The 25,855-nt window shown below is 32.1% G+C and overlaps 2 protein-coding genes across 2 annotated transcripts in view; both read left to right on the forward strand.

Annotated features, from left to right (window-relative positions):
• Positions 1-10,183, forward strand: part of LOC149904231 (TBC1 domain family member 12-like) — a 45,069-nt gene extending 34,886 nt beyond the window's left edge. Inside the window, exons 3-7 of the mRNA XM_090108128.1 lie at positions 4,453-4,659; positions 6,390-6,957; positions 7,539-7,667; positions 8,760-8,952; positions 9,787-10,183. Of these exons, the coding sequence (XP_089964254.1) occupies positions 4,453-4,659; positions 6,390-6,957; positions 7,539-7,667; positions 8,760-8,952; positions 9,787-9,998 (1,309 nt within the window). The 3' untranslated portion in view covers positions 9,999-10,183. The remainder of the gene's footprint in view (positions 1-4,452; positions 4,660-6,389; positions 6,958-7,538; positions 7,668-8,759; positions 8,953-9,786) is intronic.
• Positions 10,184-16,586: 6,403 nt separating this feature from the next.
• The window catches only part of nebu (solute carrier family 2 member nebulosa), a 56,569-nt gene continuing 47,300 nt past the window's right edge, over positions 16,587-25,855 (forward strand). The window contains exon 1 of the mRNA XM_090108119.1: positions 16,587-16,605. The gene's annotated coding sequence lies outside the window, so the exon portion shown is untranslated. The remainder of the gene's footprint in view (positions 16,606-25,855) is intronic.

A 25,855-nucleotide genomic window follows, 5' to 3' on the forward strand; every position in this document is an offset into this window, starting at 1 on the left:
GTTTTTTTTTACTTGGAGTATAGGTATTAATTCTTTCAGATGACTAATGGTTAACTTGAAGTTATAGTATCAGATGGCAGATCGCGTGAGATGTTATAACTGGCACAAGGATCGTGTTATAGATGTTTCGTTTATTCAGATTTATCGGGTTAAGTTTCCAATTAATGAGCGTCGTTAAATGGATGTAGTGTTAGAGGTAGAGTTGTAGAATGTAAAACTATCTAGCCGTGGCTCAATAATTCCTTGGGAAGTTCAAATTCTTCTGCGTAGTTTCACATAAACATGGGGTCTAAAAGCAGTATTTTTGCCATTATGAAAAATGACAAAGCTTATAGATCGTCTAGCAATATCACTGTCCCAAACTGGAATTAATACTGCTTTAAGACATCATGGTAAACCAATATATAACGGTTTTAAGGCTGAGATAATTTACATAGGCCGTATAGATCTCGAGGGCTATTGATATTTTAATGTTTGTCTCTCAAATCAATGTAACCTTATTGGGTATGTGTACCAGACAAACTGTAAATCATTGACATTTTGATTACTATTTCTATAGAAAGTACTACTTGAAGAGGGTCATTAAATGTACGGAGTTGTCCAGTCACGAACAGATGACCGACCCTTCGTTACTTATCTATTTCCGTTCTTGTGGTTTTATTTTACTATATATACTATATTCTGCTCGCGGCTTCGCCCGCGTTTATAAAGAAAAACTCGCATAGTTCCCGTCCCTGTGCGATTTCCGGGATAACAAGTAGACTATGTTTTATTCTGAATCTTCTGCTACCTACATACCAAATTTAATTGTAATCGGTTCAGTAGTTTTTGCGTGAATCCTGAAATTGTAAAATGCCTGTGCTAATTACAACCAAGTTTCATACAGATCCAATTAGCTATTTTTGAGAGAAAGCGTAACAAACTTTCAGAATCAATTTTTATTTTTCATATGCTATGAAGTCGAATTGTCAGAACCTTGCATGGAGGTAAGGTAATCCGTATATCAAGATTGTAATATCATACAGTTTGAAGTTCGTTTCAATTACAAACTGTATTGCTCGGTTAAGGTCAGAAATGTTACCACAATCACTATTACTGATGGAATTCAGATTGTACATGTAAGAAAACAATCTATAAATTGAAATATAGTCCTAGGTACTATTTTTATTGCTTTTCCCCGATCGATTCCTATTTGAAAATAACTCACTTTAAGATGCAATCCTCATAAACAGTACATAAAGTAAGTGCAAGGCTATTTATACTCCCTGCCAGCATATCCATTTAACGCATACTCCCTTTTCGTGTATAATCTTTCTTTAATATATTTTTAATCTTCAATAAGCGTGTGCACACAGAGCGAAAAGCCTCGCGAACTGTGCGAAGCTCGTTCTGTTTAAGTGTTGCTCGGCCGAGAAAATCAGAAAACACGCGCTTTTATCGACCGAGCCTCGTCCACATTGACCGAGCTGCTTCGTTCAGCAAATGTTTCGCGAGGCTGCTCGCTCTATGTGGACCCGTCCTTTGAAGATTAAGAGGAAAATGTCAGCACACGCACTTTCTTCGGCTGAGTCTACACTGACCGAGCTGCATCGCGCAACAATTGCTTCGCGAGGATGCTCGCTCTGTATGCACCCGCTTAATAAAGAATGTTTATTACATACCTACATCACGTGTAATGAAAGTATGGGGCCATTAAGTGAAGTCACGAGGTTTACGACCCATCATTACCAGCCTATTTCCCCTTTGCGTCTAAATTATATCTACTAGCTACTCGTTTGTATATAGATTTCTATAGTGATTACAAGAGGGTTACTTCGTATGGAAGGAATGTTGTTTGAATGGAATATTCTTTATTGGATAGTCGGGAGAAAATCAATTTGTACGAAGCTTTTGGGTGACTTTTTTGTATAAGAGCAATTATACTTTTTTGTATAAGAGCAATTATATCGTCTTTGGGTTGATTACTTCAGAACTTTCGACAGGGAGAACCGATTGTGATGTTTTTTTTTATTTGAAAGATAGAGCCATTTAAATTTTGACCAGTTCTGACCATTTGCAGGCGTTTTAGTTTTCTATAAAAATATTTATATTTTTTTAGTATCTATCAGCACAGTATTTTATGAGTTTCGAATACTTCTGATTGCTTGCTAGTGAAACTAAATTTTCTAGTTTATTACGTATATTATTGAGTTACAATCGCATCCATGCAATTTAAAATCCATCAATGTTTATTACATTTGCTACTTGACTGCTCACTGCTCGGACGGTAACCAGATTGCGTCGTAATCAAGTCACGAAACTTGGTACTTGTTGCATCGTTGCACCGACAATTTGACTAGACTATTTTCATATAATATGTATTTAAAGTCATAGTATTTATCTATATATTTGTATTAAAAGAAAGTTGTGGTAGTTAAACAACTTATAAATCAAAAAAGGCTGAATGCATTCTGCACAGTTTCAATTGAATTTCAAAGTAAAATTATATTATTATTATTTATTTATATCTATCTATATATGTAAAAGAGAGTCACTTTATTTCATTCATCTCCACCCAAATTATGATAATTAATAAATGAGCAAAAAATAGACTAACAGGTGATGTCGGGATGAGCAGCTAATTTAATATTAATCCAAAAGTATTATAATAATAATTAATATTACGTGAAAATTAAAGGCAAGTTTCAGCGATTAATCCAATTCGATTCGGTCGAAATAACGTTACGTGAACTAAGTTATTGAACTTTGCTGTGAAATAAAAGACTTTACTGAAAAAATTGTGTAAATGATGAGGGTATATCGAAACTTTTCCTACTAATATCCAAGTGGTATGATCGTTTTTCACTGCCATCCCAAAACATTTTATTTATTTATTTATGTCACTTTGTTGTACAATACGAATAGGTAAACGAACGACGAATAAAACACAACACTAACAAACAGGCGGCCTTATTGCTAACAAGCAATCTCTTTCAGGCAACCTTAAAATAAACACGTACAACGAAACATCTGAGCATGTATTGATAATTTAAGTATATACACAATTAAACAAGTTTAGGCAAATTTTTCTTGAAAATAAAACTTGTAGGGACCCAAATTACGTACACGAACTGCGTGCGAAGCCGCGTTCAGAAAGCTAGCGGGATAAACCAATATTTCATACTATGTATTTAATTGAGTTGTGGTAACGTTAATTATATTGCCATCAATAAACGATTTAAACATCGATTTCCGTTGGATCGTTAATTTGAGCTACTGATTGGCTGCACAATTAGTGATAATGTGCGAAATTCTTTGAATGTTGCAACCGTTTAACATGGCTTACACTACTGTTTTAATTGAAGTTTTTAACACAAGCAAGTGTTATATGTGATCGTGCGTTATTAAACATCTGGATGGGTATATGGATGAAGTCAAATGGCTAAAAATCTTTAAAACTACGCAACGGATTTTGATGCGGTTTTTTTCAATAGATAGAGTGATTCGAGAGGAAGGTTTTAGTATATAATTTTTTAGGTTTTAGTCAAAGCGGGCGAAGCCGCGGGCGGAAAGCTGCGTCGCCTATTCAAATCATAAATTAGAACCATTTAGCAAATATGCAAACAAGAGTAAATAATTACCTAATAATTACAAGAATATACGTAATTATGTATGTAGGCAATAATTATGGTACGAACGGAAAAGACAAACGAGTATGATTATATAGTAATACACATACTATAGAGAAGGTATGATAAATATAGGCTGAGATACAAATTTACTTCCTGTTAACTATCGTGTTTCTATGAAGATCGACATTTTCTTTTAAAATACACATCCGACTTCCGTGTTTGGTATATCATGATTCATGGCGTATTTCTTGTTGATGTGACTTATTTCCCATCTTCGTACTTAAAAAGGAGAAATCTATAAAAAAATCTAATAATTTTAGTTTTATTAAGCTATTGCATAGCTTCTATCGCGGGCCTTGAGCGCGGGGACCGAATCCAGAAATTCCGTAACGAAAAACCTCACGCTCCCCACTCCGACGGCGAGGAGGTATGCAATAGCTTTACCGCGGCAGTCCCCGAGTGCCACACGTTTTTTTTTATATTACACAGGTTGTCTACCCAATTGTGATTCGATTTATTAGCTACACAGTAAGCACGACTCGATCAACCTAATCTAATGTAATTTATGTTCTAGTACTTATACCATTTTTGTTACCTACATCAGAATTTCTAACGATAAAAGCACTTTAATCTGCCGAAGTTATATTTACATCTAACCTCGTGTAACCTTTAGCCTCGTATCGATAAAATATGAATAAGTACCAACCCGGAAAATAATACAACAAGTGTTTATTGACGGTTACATTGCTTTATTGGCGGTTTCACAACTTCTGGACAAGTTCTGATTAGCTTATCTGTCTTAACACTAAAACTCATATCCAAAAATTTTAATTCGTTCCAGGCCATCAAACTTGCCAGCCAAATGCACAGAAGAAGCGCTTCGCCACAAAGCAGAGCACGCTCGCATGGTCGAAGCCGCGCGGCGTCGAGTTGAGCGTGAAGCTGCTGCGCGACACGCTAGGGTGCAAGAGTCGCTGCGATTGGAGGAGCGGCTAGCTAGGCATGCTAGAGAGTGGACCGTGAACATACTGCCCGATTGGCACAATATGTAAGCAATTAGTCGATAAATATAGAAAGATGTAGGGAGAAATGCATGCTCGAAGCGATGTATTTAGCGTGAAGCTGCGGCGCGACACGCTAGGGTGCAAGAGTCGCTGCGATTGGAGGAGCGGCTAGCCAGGCACGCTAGGGAGTGGACCGTGAACATACTGCCCGATTGGCACAATATGTAAGTTATTAGCTACTAAATATGGTAAGGTATAGGAAGCGCATGGTGTTAGCCGTGCGGAGTTGAGCATGAAGCTGCTGCGCGACAAGTTAGAGTGCAAGAATTGCTATGATTGGAGGAGCGACTCGCCAGGCATGCTAAGTAATTATTACCCGAACAGATAGAGAATAGATCTATAAAATATGGCGTCCGCTCGCATGCGTTCTCGCTCACTCTCTATCGCTGTTATACTCGCACAGTAAAGGCTGCACAAAAATGTAATTAAAATTATATTTTTATAATTTATATAATATATAATTATAATTAAAATCAGTTAGGATTCGCTTTCCGAGTTACTTGACGCACCGAGTTATCGTTAAATTCGTTCCGTTAAGTCCCTGTTATGTTGTTGTTTTCGTTGATATTGTTGAGTTTGGTTGTTATTTGTTTGCATTACGTTTGATTGTTTACCAGTGTTTTAAGTACCCTTGCTCCTTATTTATTTTATAAATATTTTTTGACATTATTTTAATAATATTAAAAAAGAATTAATTATTAATTATTTCCCACTTAAGACATGTGTTTTATGGGCACCGATCCCTTTACCTTTCCAAATGTAAGAACCAAACCAAAAAAAATATGTTTGAGAAGTTGTTTTGCCCAACGTACCATAAGTACCCGCCGCCATTTTCAGATCTATTTTCTATCTGTTCGCGTTATAGTAGAAAAGATGACCATGCGGCTTTAGAGTAACGTAGCTTTCTATTGGTGGAAGAATTTTTTAAATCGGTTGTATAGTTGTTGAGTTAAGTCGTAACAAACATACAATGAAACCTTTCCTCCGTTTGGATGTCAGAGTCAGGATAAGGTAGCTTTCAAGGATTGATGTACAAATAATATTCGACATTGACAACACAGGTAGTTGATCTCTAGACAGTTGTGTGACGTCAAGCTTTGTTAATTACATTGTCATTATATTTTTTATTGACCTTATATTTTAAATAAATATTTTCTTTTGAAACTTATTCCATCTAACAGTGTATCTTACAGTTAGCGCTTATCATATTTAACGCACACATGCAAACGTTAGTAAATAAATAAACAACAAAAAGTTTGCATAGATAATTTTTGTTAGCGCAATGTCATCGTCACGTACGATCTCATTACGTCACAGTCTGAGAATGTCTATGATATAAATATGACCCAGAACTATTGTCTATGTTTTTTTGTTAACTGTCACGAACTCACAGATAATATAATATAGATTATAGACACGGGTCAAGTCCACAGAGCAAGTAATGTACTGTCAAGTCGCTTATTGTTGTATGAACAATATGTGATTTCGTTTTCTGAAGGCGGTTTCCTTTGTAGTTTATAAAGCATAGTAACTGAATTTTTAAATGATATTTTGTATTACAATTCGTTTAATTTACATTGAAGTCGACTAAAATAGAATGCAATTTGGCTATTTATGAAGATAAAAATCACATCAATAAAGATAAATAAAACTTTATGCAATTTTAATTCCTGGTTATCATTCATGTAAATAAAAATATATTATCTTCTTTCAGGAAAAACTCAAAACGCACACTGGAACTCTGGTGGAGCGGTCTACCCCCCTCCATTAGAGGCAAAGTGTGGCAACTAGCCATAGAAAACAAACTGAAGATAACCCAGGAAATGTACCAGGATCTAGTAGCAAAAGCTAAACAGAAACTACACGAAGCACAACTGCGCAGAAAGCGGTTAAAAGTCAACAAAGCTTGCGATTGTAAAACTAAAGATACAAACGAAGAAGATAGGCTATCGATCAACGGAGATTTGGACAAGGAAAATCGACCCAAAACAGAAAAGGCTAAATTAGATGAGGAAAAACAAAGACTCGGCATGCCCAGGAACTTTAGTGAGCAAAATCTGAAAAGTATGAATTCGGAAAGTAGTGAAAAGAAGTGCTGTTCGAAATCCAACCCTAATCTATTAGACTATAGTGACGAATGTTCCATGGAGTTAATTCAGTTGGACATAGCAAGGACGTTCCCACATTTGTGTATATTCCAACCGGGAGGACCGTATTTTGATGTTTTACATGAATTGTTGGCTGCGTATGTGTGTTATAGACCGGATATTGGATATATACAGGTAATTGTTTTGAAATCTTTTTAGTAAGATTGGCATGAAATTATTTGTTACAATTATTCGTTTATTTTATTTAAAACATATGCAGTCCTACTATTTTTGCCATGAATTAAAATTGTTAATTTTTATCTCTAAAAAGATGAACATATTTTCCGGTAGGCTAGAGAACTTCATATTAAATGTTATTTTAAAAGATGTAAGTAAGTCCGTTGGGAAATTCTGAATGAAAATTTCTTAGCAGTTTTGATGCAGAATCCTGATAGCGCGAAACCGCGTGAATTTCTGGGTATAAACATAATTCAGTTTCAACTAAAAATAATAAGCGATCCAAATAACATGCAGACTAGCATTTTTTTTTTGTTCAAAATTGTTTATTATTTTAAACAAAAAAAAAAAAATGTTTATTCGTCCGCCCACAGTGACCACACTGTTATAATGAGGATGTGACACAGGTCACATACCGTGCATGCCAATAATGATATGTCCAACATGCCGCTTATTGTCCCAAGCATGATGGAGACAGATCGCAGCAAAAAAAGATATAAAAAAAATTGTTTATTAATCCACATTTTTTCCTTCTCCAGGGCATGTCGTTCATAGCGGCAGTATTAATACTGAACATGGAGGCGCCGCAAGCTTTCATATGTTTCGCGAATCTACTCGACGGGCCCGTGCTGAGAGCCGCTTTTACAAGGGACGGGGCTATGATGCAGGTAAGAGATGTTTTATTGCAATTTATATTACACTAGGTTTCCGCCCGCGGCTTCGCCCGCGCAGTCAAAGAAAAACCCGCATAGTTCCCGTTCCCGTGGGATTTCCGGGATTGCGGCATTTTCCCGGGATAAAAAGTAGCCTATGTCCTTTCTCGAGTATCAAAATATCTTCATACCAAATTTCATGAAAATTGGTTCAGTAGTTTAGGCGTGATTGAGTAACAGACAGACAGATAGAGTTACTTTCGCATTTATAATATTAGTATGGATTCTAATCAAGGATCGGTGACACTACAATAATTTCAGGAGTTTATCTTATTATTGGAAATCTATACCCAAAGTAAAAAAAAGATCATAAATGAGTATTTTTTTTAACTACATTATTAATCAATTGTTTATTTAGAGGGAGACTTCCCGTGACCACGCTCGCTGTAAAGTGTTCGAAACGTCGGGAAAATAATATAATGAATAAATCGCGTTTAAAATCCTTTAAAAAGTCTTTAATTTCTAAATATAATTCTCGCGTAAAATCAAACACTAGAAAATACAATTGTTTATTGTTACATTATTAATGCAATGGCAAAGTCTTAAATCAATTGGGAAGTAATAACAAGCCATACAAAATACACTGCCGTACAATCTTTTACTCTTTTTAATTTAGCTTACCTATACTCATTTTACCTTCGCTCTATGTATATCTGTCGCAGTCAAATTGTATCATTTCGCCGTTTACAAACGCTCGGCATTTTGTAATATGTCGAGAATTCGTAATCAGAAGTTTTTAGTTTGGATAAGGGGTTGGGTTAAGTTAGGTTTGTGTTTTTTTAACTACACAGAAATAGGAGCCCCACGAAGTGAGGCTCCGTCGGCTCGCGACCGTCTTTTTGTAGAATTTTGGAAAAAGTAAATCCTCAGCATTTTACAAAATGCCGAGCATTTGTAAACGGCGAAATAATACAATTTGCCTGCGACATATCCAATATAGATAGAGCTTTTATCTCTATCGGTACAGCGTCTCTTAAATCCGACTTATCTTTAACTTATATCTATCGTTGTCTCTATCTCTTATTAAAATTTTACTTTAACTTCCAGCGTCTCTGGAAAGCCTACAGCCGCTTACTCCGGCACCAGCTACCGGCTCTTGCGGAAACAGTAGCGCCAGAGCTCTATCTGCTCGAGTGGCTCTACACGGCGTTCGCGAAGGCGATGCCGCTGGACGCCGCGTGCCGCGTGTGGGACGTGTTCCTTAGGGACGGGGACACTTTCCTGTTTAATGCGGCTCTAGGTGTGTATTTAGTGATATCCAGTATATCACCCGACATCTGATATTTCCCGTTTTATTTTTAAAAAGTTATTGTTGTCATTTTACTCATTAGGTAAAGGGCTTTCGATATCAGTATAAAGTTTTTTGATATCTGCAATAGTTACGGAATAATCGCCTGTGCACACTTAACGTTACACCCGGTGTAGCGTGTTTGTAGAGCGTTTAGTTACTGGCTCTAGCAGACAGAAGCACGTATATGACAGCGTTTGTAGAACATAATATTATGTTGACACTTTCCTGCTTATTGTGGTTCTAGGGGTATATAGAGATAAAGCCTATATGTAGAGCGTAAAGCTGCTGACTTACACTTGGTTACACTTTTCTGTTTAACGTGGCTCTAGGTATGCATAGAGATAGTGTGTTTGTAGAGAGTATAGATACAGGCTCTAGAAGATACGTAAGCGCTGGCAGTGCACACAAGCGATACTTTTCTGTTTAACGTAGCTTTAGATATGTGTAGAAGAAGAGAAATAAGAAAGAGATAAAAAATTGTTTTTGAGTACAATTTAATTAATAATCTGTAATTAGTGCTAAACATTTACTATGAATATAATTGTCATGTTGCTGAGTTGATAACGTATGAAAGAAAGTTCTCGTCCTAAAAGCAATAACATTTAAACACAGGTCTCAGTTACATTGTTGACAAAAGTCAGAAAATAATTATGATTATAATAGTCAACCCTTCGCATCTTGTGTGTATTGTAATATAGGGCGTCGTATTACCAGATTGTTATAACAAAAAGTGTACTCTAAAAACTTGCTGACCATAAAATAATTTCCAACATTTATTTCCAGGAATACTGCACCTCTACCAAGACGAGCTAAAAGACATGGACTTCATATCAGCAGCGCAATTCCTAACCAAACTACCAGAAGACCTGGACACCGAAGCGCTGTTCAGAAGCATCTCCTCCGTCTCCATGACCCTGGATGGACTGTCCTTCGAAGAGCTGGTCTCCTGCTCCCAAGTGGACACCCTGGATGATGATGGGTGTATAAGGTTATGATACAGGAACAGCTTCTTGGAGCTAGTGGAAGCACCTCCTCAGTCTACCTGACCCTGGATGGGCTCTGCGGAGAGCTGGTTTCCTGTTACCAAGTGGAAACCCTGGATGATGATAAAGAATGAAGAATGATGTAGGAGCAATTTTTGGGATGTTTATGTAGATATGATTTGAGGTCCTGTGACAGAATTGCTATTTGAAAATAATATTGTTGGATGATTAATACAATCCAATATTTTTTTCAAAATAATGCTGCTTTGAAAATGATGTTGCAATAAATAGAAAAATAATTCATTTAATAATTTTGTCTGTCGTAGTTATGAGGGTGAACTGTCAAAGTGACATTTCACGCATATAAGACCGCCATGTTTAAATGATGTTCCATAGATTATAGAAATTGGTAGTTTCTTGTGTGGAATCATTTTCAAAGAGCAATACTTGGTATTGATACTATTAAAATATTTGTACATTAAATGACCAGCTTTTGAACGATTTGGATTAAAGACACATTTCTTGTTCAACACATTTGAAAGTTTTCTCAATATTTGAAGCATAAAATGATAATAATATACAAAGCAATTACTGTCACAGGTAACGAGTCTTATAAAAGTAGTAGTATATTTGAAAAATGTGTGATTTTTATACCTATATGAATGTTATAATATATTAGACGAGTATGTATTATTTGTAAAAATGGTATATAATGTGTCTTATTTTCACTAGGGTTATGGGAATTAAAAAATTACATATATATATATATATATATATATATTTAATTCTATACTTTTTTATAACTATTCGATAAATATTTTTTACGGGGGATGTATTATTTTTATTAGTAACTTAATTGTTAACTAATAAGTTATTTATTGTTTTCTTTTCTCGCCATGATATTACTGATTCTTAAAACATATCATACAGTCTCATAAAATATTTTAATCTTGTCTTAGGATTACATGTAAAAGTCCTCATCGGATTGAATCTTTTGCGTACCTGTATTTTAATTGTATTATAATAATTGTATAAAATAAATAAATAAATAAATATAATGTCCTATAATATTTATTTATTAATTTATTATTTATTGTATGATCGTCCATATGTCATAATATTAAATATATGTAGATAGATTATTGTAATTGTAAATTGTAAATACAATGTAAAATATCACATTTTTGGAACTTTGCCCCGAATCTGTCTGAATCTATGCCAGTGTATATAATTGTAAATAATTTTGCGTCAATTGTAACAATTATAATTATTAAATGATATGTATTATAACATACACAACGAGTAGTAACCGGCCTAATAATTAATGAACTTCGAATCTTTCGAATTAATTATATTTCTAGTGTAATTGTTAATTATCTGTAATATTTAGTTTATTTTGTTTGTGGAATTGAAATTTTAATGTTGAAGCGTACCTACTGAAATTAATACTAATATAGATCAAATTACTCTCAAGAGCAAAATTAATAATATGTCTGCTCAGTGTCCTTCTAAAATGCAAAAAATATACATAAAATATCCAATTGCAAGTTCAGTTAATTCATATACAATACACATTATTATGAATGACATATTTATCATAAAAAAGATGTGTGGCACTCGGGGACTGCCGCGGTAAAGCTATTGCATGCTATGCCTTCAAGCCACACCTCCGCGCCCGTCCCCGTGGGGAGGGGGGGGAGCGTGAGGTTTCTTCGTTACGGAATTTCTGCATTCGGTCCCCGCGCTCAAGGCCCGCGATAGAAGCTATGCAATAGCTTAATAAAAAATATTGTCTACTCAGAAAATATTAATCTCTTTTATGGGCAGTATAAAATATAACCAACTCCTATTTTCACCAAACATATTACTTACATGTAAAGTTCCATTGCCATAACCTTTTCAAACTCAACTCAAACTCAAATTATTACTCAAAAGTACTATACTATCAGTTTTAACGAAATACTCGATCGAATATACAACGCCTATTAGGTTAAAACTATTGTACCAATGAAATATCTTTATTCCCTTAGTAAAATTGTTAAATTAGATTTTTGGCAACCCTGCTTCGATAAAAATAAAGTAGAGGCAACCCTATTTATTTTGTACGTAACTTTTATGTTAGACTTAGTTGTTTCTAATATCATTGATAAATACCAGTAATTAGAATTAAAATATTAGCTGCAACAAACAGGCATATAGAACGTTATATTATAGTTTTATTAAATGAAACAAAAATGAACATTTATTGATATTTTAATAATTTCATTGGTACATTAGTTAATGAAAAGTGACTATTATATGAAAGAATATGGGTTCAAATCGTAATTATTTTTTTCTTATATATCTGTGTGTTACATTTATAGTATATTTATATTTAGGTATGTTTATTGGTTGTAATATAGTTTTTTGGAATATTTACTTATGTCTTTTCTATCGATAATTTTGATTTTATCTATGTAGAAATTTATATTCTATATTATTTTTGTATAATTTTAGATTTATAAATATGTAGTTAAATTCGGTATTTTGTAAATATTATACTTTAATCAGCTTTAAGAATGTAAGAACTGTCTTGCCACGATATTCATAGCAATTATAATCAACACTTTTTATTTTTGGCACAATTTTGTTATTGTATTGTAAATTTTATTTTTAATGTTTATATGAAATATTATCTGTTTTTAAATCGTGGCGAATATATTTACTTTTTTAAATTCTTAAATTACGATTTTTTATGATTTTCATCGGAAATGTGTTACATATGTACTCAGGAATTAAAGGTTATTTAGTTTAAGTTAACCTTAAGTACCTTTAATTTCTAAGTGTGTGTTAAGTAAATAATAATATTATATGTAATATGTGTCTGTTTCAATTGTACTGTAAAGTTACTACGTATATCTGTCTCTTACTTTCGTTTTAAGTAACGTGAGATAGCATTATTCTAAAGTAATATTACATGTACATTGGAAAATAGGCTCTATTATAATTGGTATATAGTATATTATAGAATTATGGACAGTTGTGATGTGGACTGACTATTATTAATAATGCCATCGTAAGTTTTAAATCGAAATTTAAGGTAGATACTCTAGCCCCAAATTGTAAAGAAGTAATAATTATTGAATAAATATGATATCGAATTTAATCTTGTCTTTTATTTTTATAAAAACTCCCCTAAAATGTTATATGGAAAAGGAAATAGCAAATTTCATAGAATGGGAAACCGTAGTTTAGAATTCAAATCAAGTTAGAGCTACTGAAAACCGTACTAAAGTCTATAAACATCATAAAGTTGTTATTGTTCCCTAGTATACCTTTGCAAGGTGTTAGTAATATTAGGTCATACAAAGTACCTAGTTTTACAACTTCTGGGATGTATTTCATGTCATCGGTCAGTTAAAATTAAAAGTAATATGTGAGAGGCAAGGCAAATGCCAAGTGAGGAGCGTCGCGATTATTCGCGCGAGTAGAGCAGTGTGTGGCCAGAGGGCAATGTCGAGGCGAATAACGGCAGCGCGATGAGCAGGACCAGCCCCCCTAGTCAAGTGGTTTTCTGTTAGCGTAGCGTTAAATAGAATAGACTACGAATGTATGAGATTGACGTAAGCTGTAGATAAACGTATCTATAGCTTACGTCAATCTCATACATTCGTAGTCTATTCTATTGAACGCTACGCTAACAGAAAGCCACTTGACTAGGGGGGCAGGAGCATAGATAGTGTGGCTGCGGTATTAGAGCATATGAGCAGTGAGCACATAGTTTTTTAAGAACAATATGTAATCTAGTCGTTGTTTTCATAAGTATCTACAATTTACCGCTCTAAATACACGAATACTATTAAAATACTTTTAAATTATAAAAAAGAAATAAAACTTTCCGATTTGGTAGTGTGTTTTTTATTTACTCCGAACCCATCGAATCAATTCGAAAAATCAGCAGCAGAAAGCTATATTTTATTTCGATTTTATCAGTTCTTCACGGACGCAGCCGGGACGCTTGTATATTACCACAATAAATACATACATGGTAACATATGACTAATAATATACGTAAGATTTATTTAATTTATGTTTTAACAGATAAGTGTTATATTTTGTAAATGCATAGTATTGACGTCACATTGGCCTTTATTAAGTAATTATTATGATACTAGTTGTATACGTAGTATATTATTATTAGTCTGTGATACTAGGTTTCCGCCCGCGGCTTCGCCCGCGCAGTCAAAGAAAAACCCGCATAGTTCCCGTTCCCGTGGGATTTCCGGAATGCGTCATTTTCCCGGGATAAAAAGTAGCCTATGTCCTTTCTCGGGCATCAAAATATCTCCATACCAAATTTCATGAAAATTGGTTCAGTAGTTTAGGCGTGATTGAGTAACAGACAGACAGACAGACAGAGTTACTTTCGCATTTATAATATTAGTATGGATAGTTGTCTGGACTAGTAGATAGCTAACAGCTTCCACTTACAAACAAAACAAAGGGATATTATTTGAATGCATAGTTTACGCCACAAAGCTTGCCAAAAATATCCTTAAGTTCATACATTTGCTCGAATGAAATAGATAATGGATGTTTCATATGGCGTAACTCGTAAGCATTTCTAAAAAATGTGTTAACGTAAGTGAAATTTGTTGTAGGTACTATTCCGTGATGCGCAAAAAAAGATGGATATGAGAATGTAGGTACCATAAGTTCAGTTTAATTACATTGTTTATAGGTAGGTAACTACGTTCATATTTTATTTGAATCATTGATTTAAATTTTTATACTTACTCAGGTACCTACACTGCATTTATAGCATTTATTTTAGAGGCAAAATCTCTTTATTATATAAAATGAAAATGAATCCCTATTTCCTTCCATCCCTTGATCACGGCACCACACGTGAATAATTAGACCGATTTCGATAATTCTTTTTCTGTTGTATAACGTAAGTCCTACCTAGGACTTACGTTATTTGCGACGAAAAAAAATAACACTTAGCGGTTACGTTATCAGGATATAGTCTGTCAGGTCAGCTAGTCGACAATAATAATCAAATAGGTAATTATTATAGTCGATTTCAACATTAAGTCCTTATTAAAATCATATATCTGATGCAACATTGCTCTATTAAACATAATATAGCTTCGGTGGTGTTACATTTCTAGGCATTTAGATAAGTAGGTCCATTTCTCATCAATAATTCTAAGTATTAGGTACGGTTACTAAACTACTAACATAATTTTTGTATTACACAATTTATCGAAATTTATCTTGTAGGTAACTGAAAGGAATACATTGCGTAAGATATGAGGTAGGCGTTGATATAACTATAGCGTTCCGTATAAAATATAACGAATTTAAGAAAAAAAATATTGAAACACTCCACCTTTTTACTTAATACTAGCGGTCCGCCCCGGCTTCGCCCGTGGTACATATTTCGCAATAAAAGGTAGCCTATGTTCTTTCTCAGGGTCTAAAGATTATCTGTGCCAAATTTCATCAAAATACATACAAACCTTTCCTCTTTATAGATAACATCATAGTCCATTCGGAATGACGAGCTTAAAAAATATTATTTCAGAAAAAATTTCATTTTTTAAAAAATGGTTAATCCAACGCTTCATTAAAAGATTTAGTTTAATTTTGGTATAAATAACGAGAGAGTCAATAAGAAGTTACATTTGGAAGCGAAAGTAAGAACAAAACTTTTAAGGGTTGAAAGGGATGATATAGGTACATATAGTTATGTGCATAGCATAGAAATCTAATTAATAATAATGACACTGCATAGAAGCGAAGTCGTGTAAAGAAAGTAAACAATTATATATAAAATATTAAATATTAAAGAAATAAAATATCAGAAAGAATTATTGATTGGAAGAAATATCAATTACGAAATTCTTACGAGTTTCACATTCGCCCAAAAACTAATTTTTCTTCTAATGTAGAGTTGGTAGATGTTAGAGTGTCATCAAAAGTTTATTATGTACTAGCCGTCCGCCCCGGCTTCGCCCGTGGTACATGTTTACGTTTTCTCTACATAAGAACCATCCTCGTACTTCAAGGAATATAATAAAAAAAGAATTATCGAAATCGGTTCAGCCGTTCTCGAGTTATGCGCTTACCAACACATTTTGCGATTCATTTTTATATATAAGATTAAGTTTATTAAGTTTATTATAAGTAAATGAGAAGTACTAACGTTTTCTGTTAAGTGAACTTCACATCATTATGTACATTAAAAGAGTTTTTACTATTCGAAAAAGTGCCGATTTTAAATGTCCTATATTAGCGATACAAATCAAAGAAGCCAGATCAATCTTACTATTCCTTTCAACGAAACAACTCCCACAATTTTGGCATAAGCTTTATCAATATTCAATAGACGTCACTGACCGTCCACAAATTGCGTCATTCATGCTATAGATACCTATTTGGGATACGGGTCCCTAATCTATCTAAGGTCCATTGTACTTACGAGGGGTCCACACGGCGCATGCGTAGGGTGCTGGCTGTCAGTCGTGGATGTGTCTAGTTATTCACTGGTTTATCTTCCGAAAATATCTGTGTAAACATGTCCGAAAAAACTAAGATAGAAACCGCGGAAACGATGGGGCTCTTAGACAAAAAGGTATGTGGTTGTTACATTTTTTTTTAATTTGTATAATCTGTCAAAAATGTCATCGAAAGGTCAACGTTTGAAGGACACGGGGTCGAAATAAATGATGATCATGTTAATGATTTGTAGAATTGACATAGATGAATTAAAACAATATTTAATTTAATTGCACGTAAAAATTATTTGTGTTTTGTTTGAGATTAATTTCATATTTTGTATTATTTATAAAATTTGGTTATGTAGGTACCTATATTAAGTTATATAATGAGTTATCAAAAGGTTACATTATTTGTGGAAGAAACTTTGATATAAACATGTCATTTATCACTTATAATAAAATTAAATTAATAAATTATAGAAGAATAAAGTATGGTTAACCAAAATCGATTAATTTAAAATCATATTTTGCTAAATTATTATGCTATTTACCTAATAATGACATGATTAAAAAAAAACAAAAATCAATTAATCACGACAACGATGTAAAGCAATAAATTACGAATTTATGTAAAGTAGATAGAGTATAGGTACTAAAAAAAGTTCAAACTCTACATAGATATTTTCACTAAATACTACAAAACGATATAGGTACGAATGTACACTAACCGGTTGTTAATTTCTAATATAAATATATAACTACGGTAGCGAATAATATTTAATCTTCATATATTGACTTTTTAATTTCACACCAAGATCGACTCAAATCTTTAAAAAACATTGACCGATACAATATTTAAGATTAAAGTTGTCTTAGTTATGGTGTATTAACAATATTTTGGTGTTTAATTTGATTTTATTGAGTTTAATTACAAAACTTTACATAGGTAGAGTTAACTATAATTAATAAATATAGATTTTCTGAAAATATTTATTTTTCAAGCTCAGAAAGAGTTCAGAACGAATAATTTCGTTGATATCAATTACTTACAGGACATTTCGTTCAGATAATATGTAATAACTTAGTGATTTAGGTAGAGTCGCAGAATATGCTTTGAATAAGCTTTGAATAATATAATGTTATCTATGTGCATTGAGTTACTATGTAGTAGTAATAATACCTCAATGACTATGTGTCTGTTCGTATTATGATAGCTTGTAATGGCTTGATATGATTCTTTATACAATTATTTCATAGACTTTGTGGTGAACTCTATTTGACTGGAGCCGTAACCATGGCAACGTACAAACGTACTACATGTACATAGTTTATGCAACTATTTAGATGCAGATTAGATTTTATGTAGGGATGCACATGCGCTTTATTTTTATTATCTATGCGACAAAAATTGTTTTTAATTTTGAAAGTCATATAAGAATACAAAAAGGCACATTAATTATGCCTTACATAACATAATTATTTAATTACAGTCATAATTGTACATAGATATTACCTTACCTTAAGATACACTTTTATAGGGATTCTTATTAATTTAAGAATATTACGTAGGTTTATTTTATTATTATCACTATCTTTTAGGGGCAAATACATTAGTTATAAATATTACGTCAATTAATGAAAACGTGCCAGTCGTCTAGTTGATAATTTATCAATCGTAAGTAATTCGTATCGGAATTACCATAAACAAAAACAATGACGAAACGTGTAAGGAAGTAATTAATGCGAATTTGAATCTTGTATTTAAATAAGTTCATATATTGTGAAAGCCGCTCTTCACTGCTCCGCGTCCGCTTGTGTGAACCCGGGATAAAAACGAAATAATAGACTAAAAACAGTAATAGATTATAAGGCTTTCTAAAGGTCAAAGACATTTTAAAATCGGTTCAGTAAATCGTGAGATTATCCACACAAACTTTACCTCTTTATAATATTATTAGTGGACTAATAGAATATTTATTAGTCAATGGTATAGATTAGATTTGCTGCGCGGTTTCACCTGCGGACAAACTGGCGGGCAAAATCAAGCATTTCTATAGCTCATGTGTTATACTCAGTTATATATACTAATGCCTGCGGCCTACCTATATTACTATAAAGTTTCATCCAAATCCGTCTATTAATTTTTGAGCCTATTCATTGCAAACATACATACAATTATTTTTATAACATTAGTATAATATTAATATAGATTGGCAAACAATTTGGTCGTGCGTCATCCACCCTTGTTTTCGGACAATATTTGTTTGTATAATGTATGTGATACCAAATATAATACGTTTATATAGGTCAGTAGGTTTTTGTACAATAAGCAAGAAGCATTTATTCGTCTACAAAGAATTGATATTTGATGAGATCAAAAATCGGATGATTGACCTACCTACCGTATTTTGGCAGAATTTCAGTGTTTAGAAGCAAGAAGCATTTATTAATGTACAAAGAATAAAACTGATATTTAATGAGATCAAAAGCTGGACGATTGATTAGAAACGGTATTTTGGCAAAGGTTTTCAGTCATTCTCATAAATGCCTAGAAATGGGATACATTGATCGAAATATATTTAGAAGTAATCTACTCGTTAATAATTTCCATACGTTTTGAGTAAAAACCATAAACAAAATTCGTAATATAGGTAGGTACTCAAATTATTTAGCAAACTGAGGATGATAATTACTTTCGCATATTGTAATTTTTCGACACCAAACTGTTCAGCGATGTCATTATAAGTTCAAAGACAGGAATTCCATGGAGCATGGTCAGTGAAGCAAACAGTTTTGGCATAAACATTGTAAATTGTAATTGAAACAATACAAATGAGGCTTTCCTTACAATTCTATTTGAGTTTAAAAGTTCGTACGGAATTTCTAATTAATATGTGTGAAATTAAAAACCAATTCAAACGGGATTTTTTATGCCTATAAATAAATACCTATAATAAAATAGTCCTCTTTTAATTATTCTATAATCGAACTTGAAAAATGGCGCGCCAACATGACGAAAATAACACAGATAAAAAATAAAAATAATGCAAATTCTACACCAAATATGCATCAACGATAATGGATGACTGTGACATGTTAAAAAGTTAATCATATGCGATTAGGTACATTACAAAAACAACCTTTTTATGTCTTGTTAAAAAGATTGCATCATATTATTGGTGCATATATTATATGTAACATAATACATAAAAAAGGCATAATTTGCGTATTTAAAAATTTTAAAGTATGGGATAATATCAATTGGTCCAATACACGTTTATTTATCTTAAGGATTAATAAATAAATTGTATTAAAGAGTATTTAATGTATCGTTACGTTAATCCATATTATCCATACTAATATTATAAATGCGAAAGTAACTATGTCTGTCTGTCTGTTACTCAATCACGCCTTAATTACTGAACCAATTTGCATGAAATTTGGTATAGAGATACATATTTTGATACCCGAGAAAGGACATAGGATAGGTTTTAACCCGGAAATCCCACGGGAACGGGAACTATGCGGGTTTTTCGTTGACTGCGCGGGCGAAGCCGCGGGCGGAAACCTAGTTCTTAATAAATTAATTAAGTAATAAAAAAAACATTTAATCATGTTATTATGTTTTATCTAATGATTAAGCACTTATAAGTCATCTAACTCTTCCTCTATGATCTTAAACTGTTTGAGTACTTTTAAAAGCAATTGGATTACCTTTTTCATGTAAATATGTATCATAATGTTATGCATATCTATTATGTTACATTTTTAGTTCATGAAACTACGTTTTACGAACTTTTGACAAGACACTAAAATTAGAACATGAATTCTAGGTTTTAGCTTCTAGGTTCTAGGTCACGTTATAGTTTTTTGTATTACCTAATTTGTTAGTTAATAGGTAGATGGAATTTCGTTGTTAAAAGCTTCAGAGACTCCTTATTAAGCCTTGACCCAGAAAAAATACGAATTGTACGAAAAATCGTCTTTAAAATATAATTTTATGTAAGTAACCATTGAGAGTATATAAACGAACAAAATTATCTAGCGTAATTTTTTCTTATTAATACAAAGAGTAAAAATTAGGGTCCCTTTCTTTCGTTATTTTACAGGCTACGATGTACATTGTAACTTGTAAGTACATAAGTAAATAAATACTTAATATTGAGGCATATAATATGAATAGTTAGTTGTTTCTTGATACGTCTAACAGTGCACTTGTAAGATATGCGGGGTCACATAACAAAGAGCTATTTCAAGACGATCACAGACAATCTCTGAGATGGAGCCAAATGGTTATATCCTGTGTATGATAACCGCTGTCACACCCACCGCTTATTGTCTTAATTTTCGTAATTTGTTAGTTAAAAATTGTGTTTCAAATTCCTTATAACATTGTCTTTTAAAGGTCTAAATTCTGTTATAAGCAGTTAACTAAACCTAATGAGAACTTGTCGAATATCTAAATGATGATGGATAAGTTGTTCTTATTATTAATAAAAAAAAATTACAACTTTAATATGCCACAGATAATAATATTATAATTCCAGGTTCTGTTTTTCATTGTTGAGGAATTGTGTTGTACTAAACATAGTATGATTTACCCATAGGAGTTACCGATGCATATAGCCACATAGTTAATTATTAAGTGCAAAAATAAATTATGATTGTAGTTTGAAACCTTCGTTGCGTTTTCGAGGTCGGTTAAAAAGGTGAAAGGATCATAGGATGATATATTTTAGCCTTGAGTATGCAATTAACATTAAAACGCATCTTCAGAAGGACTAACCTTCCGTGTAAAAGTAAAAAGTAAATTAAAAAATTTGGTTGAAAAAAATTCAGTAGAATTATGTAGTAAGTGAGTGAAAGAATTTTTAATTTATATTGTTTCCTGCTTAACTATTTATAAAATTCAAAATTAAAATGGAATAAAAAAAATGTTAGAAAATTGCCTTTTTACTAGTACGTAGAATAATTATTATACCAATTAATCCTTCCTTTGTCAAGGTCTCCAGAAATCTTCACATAATTTCTTCACCAATTCATTCGGATCCACAGTTGGCTGCGTTATTGAACAAATAATGAAGATCATCATTCATCTTTTATTAAAGTGACAAATGAATGATAAGTATCACAAAATTAAAAATATTTTGTTTAATATTTTCCAAGCTACGCATATAAAAAATGCTCTATTTCAATTATATTTTCATTTTCGATGTTATTATGTATGTTATCATCTTAAATAGATTTTTATTTACAAATTAAATATTTTAACGGATTCTAAACGTAAAAAATCAAACACAAGAAAAAAACTATGTAGATTTTTATTTACTACATTAATAATATAAGTAGATATAGTAAAAATATTACTTTATTACATTTCTAACAACGGAAACTAGACCAAAATCGTGTGCCTTAACAATGTAGAGCAATCAATGCATTACTAAAACTAACTATAACCTCATTTAGCCAGTAATTACTTCAACGAAATATTGACGATTTTTACGATAATTTTATTCGATTATAGAGAAATTTATTGTTAAACACAATAATCATACATGATTCAACTATGTCGGAAAGGAGAGCATCTTATAGTTAATACTATTATTTTTGATAAATAAGTACTTAAGTAAAAAATAAAACGCCAAATTCCAAAAATCTATTGAGTCATTTATTTACATAAAGATTAAAGACATAATATTACTGCAAGTTATAATAACACAGAGAACATCATCCTTTTTGTTTAAAGTAGGTTAAACCAATTACATGGTTTATGTAAGTTGATCTCTCTGGAACCTTCTCAATCGATATAACGTCTATAAAGTGAGTGCAGCTTTTCCATAGACCAACTTTCATCATCATGTACAAGACCGCTTTTCCTGGTAGGTACTGTCCTGCAAAAAAATCAAGTTAACTTTGTAGTTATTATTAAAATAAAATTAAAACTTAATAATTAACTACCTATAACATAGTAGGTAATAGATGTCATTATAATTATGATATATGGAGGCATACAAAACCAATCGAAATATGTACCTATTTAAGATAGAGTAAATATTATTTTTAATACTTATTTTAATTATTAGAGTTGATTTCCAGTAATCAATTAAAATAATTAAGTGTTCTAGGGTTAATTATTAACTATTTACTAATTTGTGGTATAATGCAATTACGAATTACGATAACATTGTTTAAAACAAAAGAAAGTCTACACGTCTATTATACTATACTATGAAATGTAAAAATTGCAATGTAGAAGGAAATCGCGATTTTCCCCTATATAAAAGCTTTTCTGGAAGATAGTACAAGCTATGCAGGTGATCGTTGCGACAACCGATATAATCAACTGGTAACGTAAATTGTCTTTGCCGCATAGGTCAGCGTCGTTTCACTACGACACGACTACGACACGATGTGTACAAGAAAAGTTTAGATGTTTCTCTATATATATCTACGGCACATTATTATTATTTTTTGACTTGAAACATTATTTTCATGAATATGTTTGTGTGTTATACTACGGTGCAATTAGATAAAAGAGGGAATGTTCATTCTAACCCCATTATGTCAAATTATTTTAGTGTAAACAGCCGTAGAGCATTTTTTCGTTGCTCTTAGTGCGTTCGAAAAGATTCTATGCAATGTTCTATATACATAATACTGAATAACACTGATTAAGAGTTTTCGTTAATACTAAATGATCACAAAAAAAAAATATTTTGCTCTATCTCTAGCTCTATGTTCGTTTGTTTGCGACTCTGTTTACCACCTTATTAATTTCAAATCTTCCTCAATATTTGCCACAATTATTTTTAACTTAACTAAAATATAATATCGTATGATGTAAATAAATATGATACTGATTGCAAAAACAGTGATAAGACTGCCTGGTGCCTCGCCTGGATATAGCATCGATGTTTTGCATTAATATTCATTTGTCCGACACTTACTTGCGTAAATATGTTTCTACATTAATTAGAATTCTTTTTAAACCTCTGCAGAGGTGTTAAATGTTACATATGTTTTAGTTATATTGGCCTAACGCTTTGTAAAAGAATAAACTGATTTGCATTTTTTTTAAAGTCGTGTAAATCGACTTTTTGAAGATATTCCGGTTTCAAAGATACATTCACATAAATCAGTTAGCTCTAACATCATTCCAAAAAATTCCACTATTTTTTTTATAAAATACCTACTTTTTTTTATTTCAGCTGTATTTGGTATACCATTCTCAATATTATGGTCTTATTTACCTTAGGAATACCTTAATATATTTTATATTTTTAACCAATTTGGAAAATTGAGTTTAAATTCTAGTTAACTGGCTATTGGACCTTAAGAATTATTCGGATATTCGGAAGTTATCTAGTTGGTCGTGTGGAAAATTGTTATTTCTTTACTTCCATTGTTTATTTCACCATGTCTCAGAGGGCACGTAGAGTTATCGGTTTTTTTGTAGTTAATATCTATTGACATTGGTCAACTGCGCAAGAGATATATTATTTTTATTATCCATACTTCATATTATAAATGGGAAAATATGTTAGTTTATGAACTTAGCTCTATTCATGATGGCTTTATATTATAATGATTATAACGAAAATGATTATAACTATAACTAGAAATGATTATAACTAGCTTTCCGCCCGCGGCTTCACCCACATTTTCAAAGAAAAACCCGCATAGTTCCCGTTCCCGTGGGATTTCCGGGATAAAACCTATCCTATGTGTTAATCCAAGTTACCTTCTATATGTGTGCTAAATTTCATTGCAATCTGTTCAGTAGTATTTGCGTGAAAGAGTAACAAACACACACATACACATCCTCACAAACTTTCGCATTTATAATATTAGTAGGATTTAACTTAACTCACTTTTGGACGAAAGACGTCTTGATATAATTTTACACCCCGGATTTTCCGGTAATTATGGAATTATTTTTGTGTCAAGAGGTATTTAGGAGGCCAGAGAGTGACATAAGGCTACTTACGTCTAAAGTTGTTGGATTTTGAGTTTTTCTTCTGTGCGTTTTTTGCATAAGCTTTTATTATATTTTTATCATATTGTTATATTACTTAGAAATGTTGTAATACGAAATATTACAGGAATAGTCGCTTTAAATATAAAAATAGTATGAATTCTTTTGAACAAGAAGTAGAGTTGTTCTTTTATAAATCTAAATAAGGATATAAGGATAACATTTCTTCGACCGGCTTACCTACATGCGAATTAAAAATGTACATAATTTTTATTGTAAACATGTTATGGTTTCTGTTGTTTATATGTTATATTTTCTAGGAAAACACTTAAAAATCATTTTAAAATTTGAAACGCAATTCAAAAATATTATTACAACTAAAACGCTGTTTATCATATTGTTTGATAGTTTTTTTGTACTTTTTACTAATGAAAATATCGTTTTTCATATAGTTACATACATTTCGATAAAATTGCTTATTACGTAGGTAGTTAATACATTATTAACAAGAGCCTAGAAAAATTATGAATTACCCACTGATTGCAAATATCTGTAGAAATAACAATTTATATGTAACAAGTGAACCACCCGGCTTTACCCGTTTTACCTACATATAATCTTAAGGATCACGGTGATATTATATAGCCTATATCTTTCCTGGATAAATGGAATCAAACAGTGAAATAATTTTTCAAATCGGTCTGAGTTCATATAAAAAAAAACACTTGTGCAATTATATGTAGATAAGAACCTCCTAGTAATACATAAACCATCTTGTATATACCCTGGAATGTTGTCCATACGACCTTTAAAAAGCTTAGCGGTTTACCAGTAATGTAATTTTTGCTATTTCTTCTCTAGTGTAAACATTTTTCCTCTAAAATATATGTACCTACAAGTAGTTACATCAGGTTATTGATTGGCTGATTTCATGTCATTCACCTGTACGGTATATGTACCGTATACGGGGGTAAGAAGAAATATATGCGTGTACTAATATTTTTGATTAATTTGATAAATGGATGTAAATAATGAACAAATTTTTTTAAGAAAGTTTTTACTTTCCGATAACTGTTTAATCCACTCAATTCGTTCCTTTTATTTAACAAATAATATATTAGTTTTTACATAGAATGCATGTGTTGCTAGCTTTTGGAAAAAAATTCTAGATATATTCCTTATTACCTATACATACATACATATAATACATACACATAACCTATTTATTTAGGGAAATAAGTTATTACGCAGAATACCTACTAGGCTTTCGAACAAATATTACATGTATAAGATCAACAATTATCAAGCCTTTATACTTAAGTAATTACAGTAAGTTTATACTTATAAAAAGCTTATGCTTAGTTATGTGCATACCTTTAGCTTGTGGCTTAAAAAAATTGTAGGTATGG

This window comes from Colias eurytheme, chromosome 12, assembly GCF_061535395.1.
Source record: "Colias eurytheme isolate Ceu_HAF_F1 chromosome 12, ilColEury1 Martin Lab GWU primary, whole genome shotgun sequence".
Taxonomy (NCBI): Eukaryota; Metazoa; Arthropoda; class Insecta; order Lepidoptera; family Pieridae; genus Colias; species Colias eurytheme.